Source organism: Felis catus, chromosome A2 (assembly GCF_018350175.1).
Source record: "Felis catus isolate Fca126 chromosome A2, F.catus_Fca126_mat1.0, whole genome shotgun sequence".
In the NCBI taxonomy this organism is placed as follows: Eukaryota; Metazoa; Chordata; class Mammalia; order Carnivora; family Felidae; genus Felis; species Felis catus.
The window spans coordinates 32,394,475-32,410,773 of NC_058369.1; the positions used below are offsets into that span (position 1 = coordinate 32,394,475).

A 16,299-nucleotide genomic window follows, 5' to 3' on the forward strand; every position below is an offset into this window, starting at 1 on the left:
CTCTCTCCAGCTAACTGCTTTGTAACCTTTATAATGTGGCCTTGTAAATAACCTTTTCTGCGGCTACCAGCCCGCTTGAAATTTAACTAGCCAGATGTAAGCCTGTCTCACACTACATCGCCTCCTATAGTGATGCAACAATAGTCAGGGAAGACAGGGCAAAACAAAACAGAACAGGACGTAATGGATTGGGGGTCCAATTGAGGCATGCAGGTTTTAGTTTGATGATAATCCTAATATGCTCAGTAAATGAGTTTGCAATGGAAGGAAAATGGCGTGGATAAAGGTTTAGTCCTCATGAAAAGGTCTTGAAAACCATTCTGCTAATTTTAAGTGATGGGAATCATTTCAAGGGCACATTTTCTTTGTGTATCAACCTGATGGCCTGATTTTCTGGTGGTATGTTTATCATCCTAAAAAAGAAAACCCGTTGCATTGAACAAGTAATGCATGTTTCCATGGGCATATGTGAAATCATGTAGGGAGAAACAGGTGCAGAACTGAGCTCTGATTTTCACCAGTCTGCCAGCTCTGCAGTTCCCAGTGGGCACTGGGCTTTCTGAATTTCCTGCCATTTTTCAGTTAGTCAAGTTCCAGCCTGTAGGGACAATGCCCTTCTTTCAAGCTGAACACAGCACTTTGCCAATTAGCCCCTGATGCAACACTCTGGGGTTGGTATGTCTCAAAGGTTGTCTGGAAAGGGTTCTAGAGGCTTCAGTTCCAGAACGTGAGACTGCACCGTGGGCATCCTCATATCCATTTCCTCCTACCCATCTCTGTGTGAATTTTAAGATGCACCTATAGGTTCCTCTCCACTCAAATGCAAATGAAGATATTCTTGGCTCCTTAAAGTCATCAAATATTCCCAGACATGTTAGAAACCCCTTTAGGCTCACCTAAGATTCCAAAGGATATGGATCTGCATGGCTGCTAATTGCCATATCTGTATCCCCTGGGGATGGCAATTCCGTCTGCGCTCTCTAGACAAAGACCAGCAACTTTCTAGCCAATAACCCCCCCCTCCCCTTGGTCAGATGCTACTAATAATATTGCCAGTCTCCATCCTTCCTCCCCATCCTAGTAATGAAATAAAAAAAAAAAACACAAGTAAATATTACATCTTAGAAGAGGTTGGAAGTTGCTTAAAAACAGGTAGACTATTTTGCTCTCATTATTCCGAATCCTTCTTAATAGCACCTCCTTCACTCTCACAAACTGTCACAATTTCAGTGGTAAAAAAACGTGATCGCCATGTGTTCAGAGATTACTTGAGAAACCAAAATATTCCCCCATATTAGCGAAGGCAAGGGCTTGGTTGTGGTAACCAAGAAACCTCTAAAATACAGTCGTTGAAAGAATAGAGAGATTTCTGTGCCATCTAACAGTCCCGAGACAAAGTGTCTAGGATGGCAGTCTGTTCCCCAACAGGATCATTGAGGAACCAAAGTTCCTTCCCTGTTGTTGTTCCGCCATATCTTAGAAGGTTGAATTTGAAGTCAAATTAGATTCTCCATATTTGAATCTGAGTAGTAGTGGGGGTTGGAGCTAGTGGGGGTTGGAGTGAAGGGGAGGAGGGGGGAGGGAGTGCAAAGGGGAGCATGCCCAAAGATCAAAGGCCTAGGAGTAAAGGCAGTGCACCTGACTCCTGCCCCCATTTCTGTTTGCAAGAGCCTAGTTACACAGCTTAGGGTCACACAGCTAGTTGAGTGGTGGAAACTGGATTTGAACCCAGGTATCTCAAGCTCATGGTCTTTGAGAAAAAGACACAAACAAATAATTACATTACACACAAATAAACACATCTATCATAAATTATATAATAGAAAACAGGTGCCAATAAAATACATTGGAATCTGGGAAAAGTGTGCCTAACCCCCTTCCCCCCACATGATCATGGAAGTCTCCAGGGTGGGCCTAAAACTCTGTGTCTTAACATATGAGCAGGTGATCTCGAAGCAGCCAAGAAGGTAGAAGGGCTAGAACGTCAAGCATCACGGAGACAGGGAATGGGTCAGTTTTGTTGTCTTCTGCCTCCGAAGCACCTGAAACGGTATCTTGTATACAGTAGGCGCCTAATAAATTGTTCTGCTATGAACAATGGAATTTCAGGCAAAGTGCACAGCAGGTGTAAGGGCTAGGCACCTGGCTTGCATTGAGCCTCTTTGACTAATACACAGCCAGTCTTTCGGGTTCAAGAGACGTTTCCAGCTGCTTCTTTTTTAGAAAGCTTTTTCTTTTAATTTTTTTTTTTTTAACATTTATTCATTGTTGAGAGACAGGGAAATAGGATGTGAGCAGGGGAGGGGCAGAGAGAGAGAGGGAGACACAGAATCCAAAGCAGGCTCCAGGCTCTGAGCTGTCAGCACTGAGTCTGATGCAGGCCTCAAACCCACGAACCATGAGATCATGACCTGAGCTGAAGTCGGACGCTTAACCGACTGAGCCACCCAGGTGCCCCAAGAGACATTTTCCAGCTGCTTCTCATGGAAACCCTTGCAGAAATCTTGACATGATTTTTAAATTTCAACTGTCCAATGGCCAGGTCCTGTACCCTGAGCCCTGGGATTCAAGAGCCTTTCTAACAATCCCCTTTTGATAAGCCTGGCTTTGGCCTCTGTGGGCTGCCCCGAGGTGCAAACAAAACAGAGATGTGAAACTTGGGAGGCAGGCTTCTACTGCAGTGTTCTGCCAACTCTTTTGGATGTTCTGGATTCTGTTCCTCGTCTCTAAGGCACCAGCTCAGATTCTGGCCAAAGAAGGCTGAAGCTCATGGAGTGGCAGTTCCCAGGGGAGAGAAAAGGGGATGGATGAGAAGCTATTACTCAAAAAGCTCACAAAAGGGTGTTCAGGCAGGTGCACTGGGTGTCAGGAAGGCAGAGGGAGAGATTGCTACCCTTTTTCTACAGAAATTTCGAAAACACTATCAAGAAAAGAGTATGAAGGGGCGCCTGGGTGGCGCAGTCGGTTAAGCGTCCGACTTCAGCCAGGTCACGATCTCGCGGTCCGTGAGCTCGAGCCCCGCGTCAGGCTCTGGGCTGATGGCTCGGAGCCTGGAGCCTGTTTCCGATTCTGTGTCTCCCTCTCTCTCTGCCCCTCCCCCGTTCATGCTCTGTCTCTCTCTGTCCCAAAAATAAATAAAAAACGTTGAAAAAAAAAATTTTTTTTTAAAAAAAGAAAAGAGTATGAAATTACCCTCATGCCCACACTGAAAGAGTAGCAGTTAAAATATCAGAACAGACACTTATGTTTTCTAGGGTTACATAGAGGCACAGGCAATGGAATGAGGCCTGTGTGTCTGTGCTCTCACATAAAGGAATAGCAGGAACGTTTTGCATCAACCTTAATTATTTGTCTACCAATTCATTTTAAATAGCTGCATTTTGGGGACACCTGGGTGGTTTAGTAAGTTGAGTGTCTCTCCCTTGGTATAGGCTCAGGTCATGATCCCAGGGTCATGGGATCAAGCCCTACGTCAGGCTCGGTGTGGAGTGTGGAGGCTGCTTGAGATTGTCTTTCCCTTCCTCTGCCCCTTCCCTGCTCGCATTCTCTCTCTTCTCTCTCTCTCAAAAAAATAGCTGCATTTGTTCAAAATTGGATTTAACCAACTGTCAAGATATGTTTTCATTGAAAAAGTTGTATTGATTTCATTAAACAAGTATGGTCAGGTGGTGCTAAATGGGCTTTGGTGTGGACTGGAGGGCAGTCTTCTGGTGCATTCTGGCTGCATAACCTTAAAGGGGCCTATGTTGCCTCATCAGTAAAATGAAGATGATAATAGTACATACTTCACTGGTCTCTTTGCAAAGGAGCCAGTGAAGTGATTGCTAGGAAATTCTTGGCATCATACCCACAGGAAATGGCACCCACATGGGCAAACCTCCATACACATTAGCTATAATTATTAGTATAAAAACAGACAATGCAGAAAACCATGAAATTTAGAAATCACCTGCAATCCTACCACCCAGAGAAAATCAAAGTTAACCCTGTCGTATTACACTTGTGCTTCCGTAACAGATATACACCGCGGGCATCTTTTTCCGCTAAGTTCTCTTGCTCTGCAGTCCATATCATCCTTTCTAATGACTGCAGAACATTCCGTTGATGCAAATGTACCAGGATGTATTCTTGATGAAGAAGAAAATAAAGTTAAGCCCAGCAGACCACGAGTTCTCACTTCTATGCCTGGCCAAATCCTCATCGTGCACATTTCCTATCACCAGCAAAAAAACAAAAAAAAAACAAAAAAAAAAAACAAAAAAAAAACAACCTCACTATAAACTCAACGCCGCAGTCAGGAAGGATCTGTGAACTGTGCCCCAATTTCCTAATCAGAGCTGACCTCGAGTGTTCCAGGATATCTCCCTTCGCTGGCATACTCTGCTATTGGCTTTCAAAAGAATGAAGAGGAGAAGGGGTCAAATCCCACCCACCTCCGCTCTAGGACTCCTGCCGACTCAGCAAACAGGGGCAGCTCTGAAAGTGCCCCTGGGTTTGGCCAAGCAGGCACTCAGGCCCCCTTGAGAGTCACAGCCTCCTGGGGACCTGACCGGGGAGGAGGGGCCTTTGTTTACACTGCATCCCAGACCAAACAGCTGGGGAAATTGCGACCCCTTTCTTTCCCGCTGCTGCCTTAAAAACTAATTTGATTATCTCACACGAAGAAGAAATTTCCTTTCTCACTCTTTGTTCTGCTCTCTCCTTTCCGTCTTTCCTTCTGCTTTTTCCCCCTTTTCTCCTCCCCTCCCTCCTTTCTTTTTTTTTTTTTTCTTCCCTGCTCATCCCTTCTTTCCTCTTTCTTTTCTCCTTCCAGCTTCCATTTGTTGAGGAAAGTTTAACAAAGTGATACATTCTTTATTTTCCGAGCCAGAAGGGTTTTTTGTTTGTTTGTTTTTTTGGCCAAAGATTTATTTGCAACCGAAAGCACGAATGAAATAAATGGGCCAAAGTCCGCTTTGTTATTCAGGCAAAAAGTCCACGGAAAGTACAGAAAGGGCTGAACTTCATTCATGGTGACCTCAGCAAATATATTTTTGGAAAAAGAGGCCTGGAGCGTGGTTTCTACTCCTGCCCATGTGTCTCTGGTCCTCTGCCCCAGCCCTGTCAGTGGGAGAGCTCACTCCTACAATCAGAGGAAAGGAAGGAGTGGTGTGTACAGGGGGTCCAAACCCCCAGCTGTATGTCTTCTTCCGATGTGACTAGTTCTGCGCTTCCTTGCGAATGAATCACTGATCAACCTAAGGCAGGAGACAAAGACCTGCGGCCTGCAATTAAAGCCCTCATTTCAATCCCTACTTATTTTCTAGGAAGGCAATATGAAATAATAGGTAAAAGCACATTTCACGAGTCTGCTATTCATACACTGTGTGCCTTCCAGAATATGACAGCCTTTCTAAGCCAATGGCACCCAGGGACAAGGCTGTGCGTGTAGAGGCTTATCAGCACGGTAGCTTCCTTGCTCAGACAATGTGTAGCCACCGGTGATTAATACGCCTCATTCAGTTAGCTGTGAATCTAACTCATCAAATTATCATGGAGTCCACACTTTCCACGAGGAGCCCACACCTGTGTAGGAAATACTCGTGCTGGAATTGAAATGCACCACTGTCTGCAATTTTTTACTGGTCTACCAAAAAGCAAGTCTTGAAAGAGGAAGTAAAGTGAGGCCAGCACGACCTGGACCGCTGCAAGCTCCTGGCTGCCTGTGGCTGAGCTCTCTTTCCCAAACGTGCGCGAAGGGTGTGTTTAATAATGGAGTTCCGAATGCTATATCCATTGCCTTCTAGCTTTTAGAACCCACATTTTTCTCATTTTTGAAAACTGGAATAACATATTCCTGTCTCCAATTCCCTGGCCTTGCTCCCAGTCTCTGATTTCTCTAAGACTGCTGACAGTGGTTTTGTAATCACATCTGCAAACCCTTTCTATATTCTAGAATTTAATCCAACTTGAACTCATTAAGTGTCTAGTTCCCTTTTATTATCTCTTGTGCTATTTCAGGCTTCACTTTTCTCTTGAAAAGCATGTTTCTTTAAATATTACATATTATACATAATATACATGTTCATCTGAAGATTTCACAAATATGGTTAAGCAAAATGATGAGGCCAGAAATCATCAGTAATCCTAGCACGCGAAGATGATAATGGTGCTTCCTGATCTGCAGTGCTACCTTCTCTGTGTTTCTTAGGAGAAATAGATACACATGCTGCTGGGTAAATAAAGCATGAAGGTTTCCCAAACAATTCTTTTTCTACAACCTTATTTTTAATGTTAGCATAGGGCTTCAGTATAGTTAATATGAAATAATTCATTTGAGCATTTTGGCTTTTCAGCTACTTGCTATGTTACCAATGCCACAGTCACGGCTTTGGTAAAAGGAGGAGGTGCTCAGTAAATAGTTGCTGATGCCCTTAACTAAGGAGGCTCCAGAGGCATGACGATGCAGACTTGGGAGTTAGAGACACTGTCCCCATGTTATATGGCCGGCCCCAGGCCAATCTCCAGATTCATCAGGGACTCAGTTTTCCTTCAGAGAGCTCTCTCCTGGTAAACGGGGGTGACAGACAGTGGCTCCTGGAAGGAGATCTTGTGAAGGTTAAATATAAATAAAATGCTCATACCACAGTGCTTGGTTCTTAAGGAATATCCAAAAATAATAGCTGTTGTTGTTAACATTTTTTTGGTTGTATGATTCTGTATGGTTGAAGGTCTACGTACTTTGAAAGCAAAGACGTTTTTAGAAGTCAGTGGTTCTCTTCATCTAAGAAATTTACATTTTGAGGGGCACCTGGGTGGCTCAGTCAGTTAAGTGGCCGACCTTGGCTCAGGTCATGATCTCGCGGTCCGTGAGTTCGAGCCCCGCGTCGGGCTCTGTGCTGACCGCTCGGAGCCTGGAGTCTGTTTCGGGTTCTGTGTCTCCCTCTCTCTGACCCTCCCCCGTTCATTCTCTGTCTCTCTGTCTCAAAAATAAATAAACGTTAAAAAAAAAATTTAAAAAAAAAGAAATTTACATTTTGAACTCCATGTGAAGTAAAGGGAATTCAACAGTGCCCTATGAATACGATCTGCATAAGCATTCATGTTCAAACACTCATTTCATATGGACTGTCACTTCTGCTATGATGGGACATATATACGTTCCTAAAAATTATCATGCTATGCAAGTAATCTGAAAAATACCACAGGGCTCATGGGACATGGGGTTATAGCAGCGCTTCTCTATCACTCACAAAATCTCAAAATCCCATACAATTTTACCCCTCTCCTTAGGGGAAAATTACAATGTCTGGAAACAGTTTTAGTTGTCACACTGGTGGGCAGTGGTAAAGAGAAGCGGGTAGGGAAAGGCCAGGGATGTTGGTAAACATCCTGCAGGGCACAGAACACTTCCCACAGCACAGAATCACCCAGGCCAGTATACGAAAGCACCGAGATTGAGAAACCCTAGGTTAGGGACACAACACTCGAAAATTTGTCCAGGCCTCATTAAAGGAAAAAAAGCCTAGCTATCTCATAAAAACAGTCACACAGCATAAAGAAATTGTTAAGAAATGGTTAAGAAATGCATAAATACCGCGGCATCGGGTGGCTCAGTGGCTCAGCATCTGACTCTTGGTTTCGGCTCAGGTCACGATCTTGCAGTTTCTGGAGTTCGAGCCCCACCTGGGGCTTCCCTCTGACAGGGCAGAGCCAACTAGGGATTCTCTGTCTCAGTCTCTTCCCCCCTCCCCCAGTCATGCTGTCTCTGTCTCTCTCAAAATAAATAAATAAATAAACTTAAAAACAAAAACCCAAAGACATGCATAAATACTGCAGTAAATATTGCACTTCGCCTTGAAAAAGACCTGGCGTTTGCCTCTGGAAATGGGCGTTGGAAGGGTTGCGGCCTGTGGGCTACTGCGCAGTGGGTGGAAGCAGCGTTGTGTACAATGGGACAGACAGTTGTAGCACCAGACGCACATAGTGTGGCTCATAACACCCAGGGTGGCCTGAGGTGGATGCTGATGTCTGGGGGGGAGGGGGCGGGGAAATGTATTTCACCCCAGTCCAGTTCAGCAAGTGGCAGTTTTCCGCCCTCGCCTACTCTTTCCTGGGGGATGAAATCATGCATAAGCACACATGCAATTCAGTTATGTCCGAATCGTTCCTTAACGTATCCGTGGAGTTGGAACAAATCCACGTTCTCAAAACAGATTTTATAGCAGAATTGACTATACACACATAATTGCCCTTAAATTGATTTAACTAAAACTACACCTCACAGCAAGAGTGATCCTCAAAAGTGTGACAGACTTCATTATCACAAAGACTTTTAACCTATAGAAATTACCAAACAGGAATGTTCAGAGAAGCAACGAGGACCCTGGTTAAATAAAATTCTTTCACACGCGGTTGTATATAGCACAAGACTTTTCCATGACCTGGCAAGCGGCCTGTGCTATTTATAACGAAGCCTACTTTAAATCCTGTACGATGCTGAGATACTTAAGGGTGAAATTATATATGTGGGATTTATTTGCTTCAAAGTAATCCAGGTGGGAAGAGTGAGTAGTGGGGCTAAGAGGAGAAATAATTGGCCATGAGTTTATAAAAGAAGTTAGGAGATGGGAACGCGGGACTTGGTTATAAGCTTCTCCCTACTTTTGAGCAGTAAGAAGAAAGAGAACAATAGTTAATTTAGAAAACTGTACGCAGTGCCTTTGCAAACAGGTTCATATGACTATTGATTGTAAAATGGTGACACTGCTGTTTGTGGGGCTCCCGTGTAGCTATCGTACTGAAATATCATGTTAAAAAAAATGGGATGTATGGAAGGTATTTAAAGCATGCTTCGTTACCAGAGTTCCCAAAGGACCGGCTCTTCTAAGTAGAGTACGATGAGTAGTAAAATCAGGTGTCAAAAGGAGAAAATTAACACTCACGTCAAGGTCAGTGACCAGGGCCAACTACTCAGTGTTGTTTCACAAGCTGAGGATAGTAAAAGCGTGAACAGTGGAGGTGAGGTTGACCGTGTGAATCCAGACTGAACAAAGGAGGATACTGTGGTGGTTAAGAGCTTGGGTGGGCCTCACAGTCTGACCTCGCTGGGGCACATGAATCCCATAACTTTGAGAAGTTTTGTTGCCCTTCAAGTTTATGAAAACTGAATACTTGTTATAATGCAAAAAAAAAAAAAAGCGCAAGTTTTAAAGAAACAACAACAGGGATCACCGGAGATGATAAAGGCACATCAGAATAGACTTGCTGAAGCTCCAAAGCAATGTTGAGGTGCTCTCTGGAGCATCTGATGAAAACCAGAAATAATTTGCTCAGAAAAACGCACGTATGAATTCACACCAACATTTGCATGCAACGCCCAGAGAGTCACAGACCCCCGAACATTCCTTCAGGCACTGGGTTAAGAACCTGGATTAGGGGCCGGTGCCAACCGTTGGTCTAGAAGCCAGAGAGTGAAGACAAGTTAAATGCGTTCCTGTCACTGCAGCTGTTCCTCCTGACCTATTTCTCTTGCCAGAACAGTTTCCTCCACTCTCCCGGTTCTACCCCCTTCTTCAAAGTCCCTCACTTTCCGGACGCCTTCCTCAGCCAGTGCTATCTGCAGATTTCTCCTCTGAACTCAGTACAGAACTTATCAGTGCTACTATTTTGGTCCTTAATCATATGCTCTCTTTGGATGTTTGTCTCTGGATACCTGTGAGTGTGTGTGTGTGTGTGCGTGTGTGTGTGTGTGTGTGTGTGTGACCTATATAAGTAGATTACAAGCAACTCGTGAGCAACACCATGCATCACACTTCCTGGTATATCCTCCCAGAACCGATGATGTACAGAACTAACAAATAAACAGATGCCGTATGTGGCTTGGAAGGAGGCACTCATGAACAAATGAATAAATGGACAATGAATATCTTACTCCTTCCCTCGCTGCTTTCTCTAATACTTCAAACTTAGCACTGTTTGCTCCTTCTGTCGAGAGCACTCTTTCCCCAGGACTCCCTAGCAAACTCCCATTTATGATTTGAATCTCAGTTCAGAATCTTCAGGGAAGTCCTCTGACCTCACTCTACCCCCTTCCTCCCCAGCTTCATGGCGTCGCCTCTGGAAGATCTCTGTCATGTTCCTACATGCAGCACGCAGCATATGGCAACGATTCCCCATGGGTGGTCTCCCCCCGCTGCTGGGAATAGGTGAGGCACGGTGCCTATGTAGTACATGGAGGGACACGTTTACTTGCTTATGCATTTATTTTAATGTGCATTTGTAACAATGTAACTAATACATCAGACCCACAATTTCACACTGTGTATGATGAGGGTGAGGCTAAGTAAAGAGGAAAAAAAAGAGAGAGAGAGAGAGAGAGAGAGAGAGAGAGAGAGAGAGAGAGAAACAGAAAGGAGGTTTAAGGAAAAGTAGTGAGCAAGTGACAACCTGCTTGTTAGGTATGGTTTTATGGCAAAATTTGTGGAGGTGAGGTATGTTTATTCAATGTTTTTGAGCACCAGGCTGGCATTTGGAAAAGGCAGGTATGTCATAACATCCTGTCTCTGTGTCTATCTCTCTTCCTAGGAGGCAGCCCCAGGAGGGCCGGAATGGAACCTAAGGCAGCTCTACACCATCCAGAGCTGGGGCTCAGGAGTTCTTTGGCTGAATCGGGTCAAAGAGGACTGAACTAAAAAATTCTGTGGCAGGGGCGCCTGGGTGGCTCAGTCGGTTGAGCGACCGACTCCGGCTCAGGTCATGATCTCACAGTCTGTGGGTTTGAGCCCCGCGTCGGGCTCTGTGCTGACAGCTCAGAGCCTGGAGCCTGTTTCAGATTCTGTGTCTCCCTCTTTCTCTGACCCTCCCCTGTTCATGCTGTCTCTCTGTGTCAAAAATAAATAAACGTTAAAAAAATTTTTTTTTAATTTATTAAAAAAAAAAATTCTGTCCAGCGCCAGCTTTGCCCTCCTCAAAGCGCTATTTTGTCTGCCCCCTGGAACAGAGGGAAGGCACAATGATAGGCCAGAACATCACAGCTCTTCTTCCCCCCCCCGACATGTCCCCAAGTAGTCCAGACAGACCGCTGTAGGAGCCCATCCTAATAAAATCCCACCAGATGCCTTTGTTTGCTTCAACCTTCTTCCTGGGTTTTCTAGGCAGCATGAAAGCCTAGTTACGCTTCTGCAAAGAGCTTTCTTAACCAAGGACTCTCAGAGTCTCTTCACCGTGAGCACAAGGTTTACCCACCCGGGCGTTTGCTAACTCCACAGAACAATTCTTATTACCTTAGTAATCATGAGTTACTGAAAGAGAGGAAACGCAAAACACTAACACTGCACCAAGGGAAAACTTGGTCAACCGGCACCTGCCAGAAAAGCCCGGAGGGTGGGAATGGAGTGGGGAGGCTTCCGCGGGCTCCTCCCCAGGGGGGCTGCTGCAACTTCCAAGCTGAAGGTCTTTGTGTAAGAGGTGAGGGGTGTGGTGGACCCAGAGACTTGTGGCTGGCTGGCGAACAAAGGAAGGAAAAGGGAAAGGCAAGGGTGCTTCCACTTTTCAAGGTAACATAGTTGAACGAATCCAAGATTGAATTGGCTGCAATCACTGGTGATTCATTTTGAGAATATCACAAAGGGCCTCTTTCCCCCCAGTTTCCGCTGTAGGGATTTCCCAGGCTAAGAGGGCAGCCCAGTTTGAGTCACCGGGTTGAAGAAACCTAGAAACGATAACGTGAAACAGATCAACTGCACCCATAAAGGACTGTCAACCCTGTGCCCGCAAGAATTCTTTCAACACTAATTTCTCTATCATCAAATCTGGGTTTTTGTAAGTCTATTTATAATGGGACTCCAGCTTTCTTTCTTTGCTCTGTATCTTCCCCCTCTGAATGGTCAGAGGGCCATCTAAGAAAGAACTGACAAGTTGAAATTATCATCAATTATGTTGGCTACGCATTACCAAGTATCACAATGAAGAGTGTTCCTTCTTTTTGGGGCGTGGCCAGGTATCTCTAATAGAGAGATTTCACAGGAGCTCAATATCATTTCATGTCTGTTCGACTGAAAATAACAGCATTTTTGAGTGCCGAGTGCATTCTAGGCACTTAACGTTCATTATGTCCTTGATTTCTCACAAGAATCCCATCAGAAAGGTAATATTTCATTACTGAATTGTCAAGAAAAGCTAAGGTCTAGAAAAGCTAAATAAATGATTGGTCCACCATCACCTAGAAAATAAGTGGCAAAGCCAAGACAGAACCTCCGCTTTTACCTGTTCCCAATTTTATGTCTTCCCATAATGTCTTCTGATGCCCTTCTAGAAACTCTATAAAGACAGGACTTAACAAAAGCAAAAAGGAATGTGATTTAGTACGACAGTCAAGTGAAGTGTGACTCATCACAAATGTCCATAACATGACATATCTCTTGCCATGAAATAATTCAACAACCTCACTCCGTTCGTGCATACGTGCCAGTCAGCCCCCATAAATCCCCTGGGGCATGTGCCCTAATGTTCCCTATTCATCCCCCAGTCTGATACCTTGCAACCACACGCTGACATCACAATATTTATTTTGTTAATGGGTGGGAACAGAGGAAGTGGCCATTTATGGGGCATGCGTTTTTTTTTTAAATGATTCCATTCCTGGCATTTGTGAACACCAAAAGCCCAGCGTAGGATTCGAGGTCCTGAAAAGTCTGTTTCGGGAGACTGGGGACTCTTGTCATTTCTACTTCTAGGAGTATCTTCTCTCACTATGAACTCATTGAACAACCAGAGTCAGTATAGGTGGCGAGAGAGCAAAAGAGCAGACATCTCTTGAAGGAGAAGATGACAGAGACTAAGGGGAAGGCCAGTCTTGGCGGCCAGTGTTCATGACTCTTTGCCACACCCAAATCTGGTCGCCATGATATGCCATCCGCGGTATTCACGCCATGCCATTGCTTTTGTTTTCTGAGTATGGGTTTCAGTGCTCAGTGGTAACCCACAGGGTATCAACTTCTCATTGCATCTGGTGCCATCTTCTCACCAACAGCCTCCTTATTCGTGGACGGTCTGAAACTCACTGCTCACTTTAGCAGTGATCAAAATCAAGCATCAGGGCCTCACAGCTCCTAACCGACTCAGAGTTCCAGGATCCGAGGCAAGCCCCACGCTGTCTCCTCACGAGTCCCAGTCACATCTGTCAGGGTTGCTCTGTTGGAAAGAGCTCTGCCCGTAAACTTTTAACTTTCCACTGTGCGATGTGCGGCCACGCAGGCACTTCCAGTCCCACTTATCCCCAGGCCAAATATCAGGGTAACGACTGCCCTTTGGTGATGATGTCCAGACCCTCTGAGGCCCGTTCTCACACTCGGCAGCATTCTGTAGGCTGCTGGAAAAAACTGGAGCTGGACAGGCTTACAAAAAACAAGGAATGTGCCTCCTCCTTAAAGAACCCATCACCTCAGCATACTCTCCCTGGGAGGTTTGCATTCTTTAGAGTCCCCAACTTGCCATGCATAATCCTGGGCCCGTAGCTTCTGTTTGAGTTGAACTGAATCAAGACAGGAAGGGCACACACTGTTACGATTCCCATTTGCAGATGGTGAAACTACGACCGATAGGTTCAAATCATTTGACTGGTGTTACAAACCTAACTGAACATATAACGGTCAGGCTGGCACCAGATGCAATTCAAACGTTAAATAAGGATGGTTTTAGTGGTCATCGGAGGTATAATTTTTGGGGGTGGACCAAGGTGAATGCTGCATACCTAATGCATCAGAAGCAGCAAATGAAAGGGGGTGGGGTGACAAAAGGGGGTGAGAAGGAGCCGTGGTAAGGCCCTCACAGTCATGAACTATTAATGGCCAAGGAAGGGAAAGTTGTTTTCGCCACACGTGGTTGAATATGAGCTTTTCAGGGTGTGTGCTCACACCATCGACTAACTGTGGGGAACTCAGAAGAAAAGACTTACATTTCTCTTTGCCTTGGTTTCCTCATTTCCTTAAAGTACAAACAATACCACCTACCTCACAAGGTTGTTGTACGGAAGAAATTAGATAATCTAGATCGAGGTTTCTCGATAGTGGCATTATTGATGTCTGCAGCAGGAAAATCCTCTGTTGGCCAAGGCAGTGAGGCTGCCCTGTGCAGTGGGGCATGTTCAGCAGCCACACTGGCCCCCTGGCCCCCTACTAGATGCCAATACTGTATCCCTCACCCTCAGTCATGACAATCAGAAACGTCTCCAGACATTGCCAGATGTCCCTAGAGAGGCAAAACTGCCCCTGGTTAAGAACCACAGATTTAGCAGCGCCTGGGTGGCTCAGTCCGTTGAGCAGTGACTTCAGGTCATGATCTCGCGGTTCATGAGTTGTAGCCCCACTCTGGGCTCTGTGCTGACAACTCAAAGTCTGGAGCCTGCTCCGGATTCTGTGTCTCCCTCTCTCTGCCTCTACTCTGCTTGCACTCTGTCTCCCTCTCTCCAAAATAAATAAACATTAAAAAAGAAGAAGAAGAAGAAGAAGAACCACTGATCTAGATAAAGTGCAGGGGTACGGCACACATTTAATAAGTCTTATTAATGAATGTCCACCCTCCTACCCACTTTTCTTCCTGAGATGTCTTTTCTGTGACCCCTTCCAAATATCTCCGGGTCTTCTGTTCCAATATTCGCATTTAAAACAATCTCTGGGGGAAGGGACGTGACAAATGCATTTACTTTGGGAGTGTTGTCATTTCAATCTGGGTAGAGCAACCTGAGCCAAGGACACCACGTCAAATGAGTTAAGTGTAAGCACTAGTGACCTGAGTGAGACCAGTATTTCAGGGAAGTTTCCTTCCTGCCTTCTCAGAAGATAGTTTATGCAAAGGGTTATATATGCTGCCCACTTGTAAGATACGAATTAATGGTTCCCAAATGGTTCTGTGGAACTTCAGTTCTAAGTGGATGGGAATAAACCACATAATTAGAAAGTTCTGCGGTACATGAATTTAAGAAATTTTGGGTAGACCAAGATTAAACAGATCTCTTTACTTCTCGGGTCTTCTCGGGGTCTTTAACGTGCTACTATGCGCCATAATTACTCATGAAGAGATATGTTTTGTAGCTTTTTTGAAACTCATTTTTATATGGCACCAATTTTTGTAGGCCAGGAGTCAGCAGACTATAGCTTTGGGTCAAATCTGGTCTACTGGCTATTTTTATAAGTAAAATTTTATTGGAATACAGCCAACCTCATTCATTTACATATTCTCTATGACTGCTTTCACACTACAATGGCAATTTGAGTAGTGACAGAGACTGTAAGCCTAAATTCTTCACTACCTGGCTTTGAAAAGAAGAAGTCGGTTAACCCCTTTTATAGCCTGAATGGTTTGTGAAAAACACTGCTTTGAAGAACCTCAGTGTTAGAGAGGATTTAAAAGGTTACTGCTGCTTGTGGCAGTGTGACTTCACAGTGGCCAGCTCCTTCAACATCATCTGGGGAGCTTGTTAAGAATGCAGATTCTGGGCATCCTGTCCTGACCCACCGAACTAGACGTCTAGGGGCAAAGTCCAGGAAGCGAAGTTCAATCAAATCACCCACCAATTCTTACGCACAACTGAGTGCTGCTGATCTAACCTGATTGCCACCCGGGTAACTGAATCTCTCCTCAAGTGTCTTTGGCCTCCTTCCTACCTCGAAGGGTGGGGAACTCACTACCTTCCCCAAAGCCCATTCTGTTCTTAGGCTGGGAAAATTATCAGAACGTTCTATATGCTGAATATATATAAGTCCTCTAGGAAGCCTACCCATTGGCTTTCATTTCCCTCCACTCCCACTTACAACTGTGGAGTGCATGGAAGCAAGAAGGCAAAGGGCAAAGTTACCCAGAAAACCTACATTTATAATTCCCTGGATCTAGTATTCCTCAGGAAGCCTTCTCTGGCTGTTCCACATCCTGCCCTGTCCAGTGCGTTCAAAAAGCATTGGAGGTTCCTCTGTGCAATCTCCATGTGTCTGTGATCCGGTATTGTAGTGAAAGGTCCAGATATCTGACCAACTCAAATAAACCTGAAGCCCGAGCCCAGTCTATCACTCCATAGCTGTGGGGCCTTGGGCAACCGACTTTGCCTTAGATCTTCATTTCCTTCTCTGTAAAAAGGGTGTGATTATAGCACCTACCTGGGGATGGTTTTGAGGCTTTGATATTACAGGTACAACAGGGCTTAGCTCAGAACTGGTTTATAGTAAGTGCTCGGTGTCATCAAGGAGGGGATGAGGTTGGTATGTCCCTGAGTGGACGATGACTTTCTCTAGGGACGGGACCGTCCATAACTTACCATCCTTTGAA

General features: G+C 45.0%; 1 protein-coding gene and 1 long non-coding RNA gene across 25 annotated transcripts in view; one reads left to right on the top strand and one right to left on the bottom strand.

The window, feature by feature from the left end:
* The window catches only part of LOC102899165, a 337,155-nt gene that overhangs the window by 213,717 nt on the left and 107,139 nt on the right, over window positions 1-16,299 (top strand). For 4 of the 14 annotated variants that reach the window (XM_019824033.3, XM_045051829.1, XM_019823988.3 and 1 more), the window contains 2 exons: window positions 10,083-10,187; window positions 10,567-10,797. The exons of 8 other annotated variants lie outside the window; for them this stretch is intronic. In XM_019824033.3, coding sequence (XP_019679592.2) covers window positions 10,083-10,187; window positions 10,567-10,673 — 212 coding nt within the window. In that variant the 3' untranslated portion in view covers window positions 10,674-10,797. Of the gene's footprint in view, window positions 1-10,082; window positions 10,188-10,566; window positions 10,798-16,299 lie in introns of those variants that run through there. 2 more of the 14 variants (XM_019823997.3, XR_002740317.2) reach the window with 1 other exon arrangement.
* Window positions 1-16,299, bottom strand: part of LOC111559434 — a 464,969-nt gene that overhangs the window by 205,298 nt on the left and 243,372 nt on the right. The gene's annotated exons all lie outside the window — the stretch shown is intronic.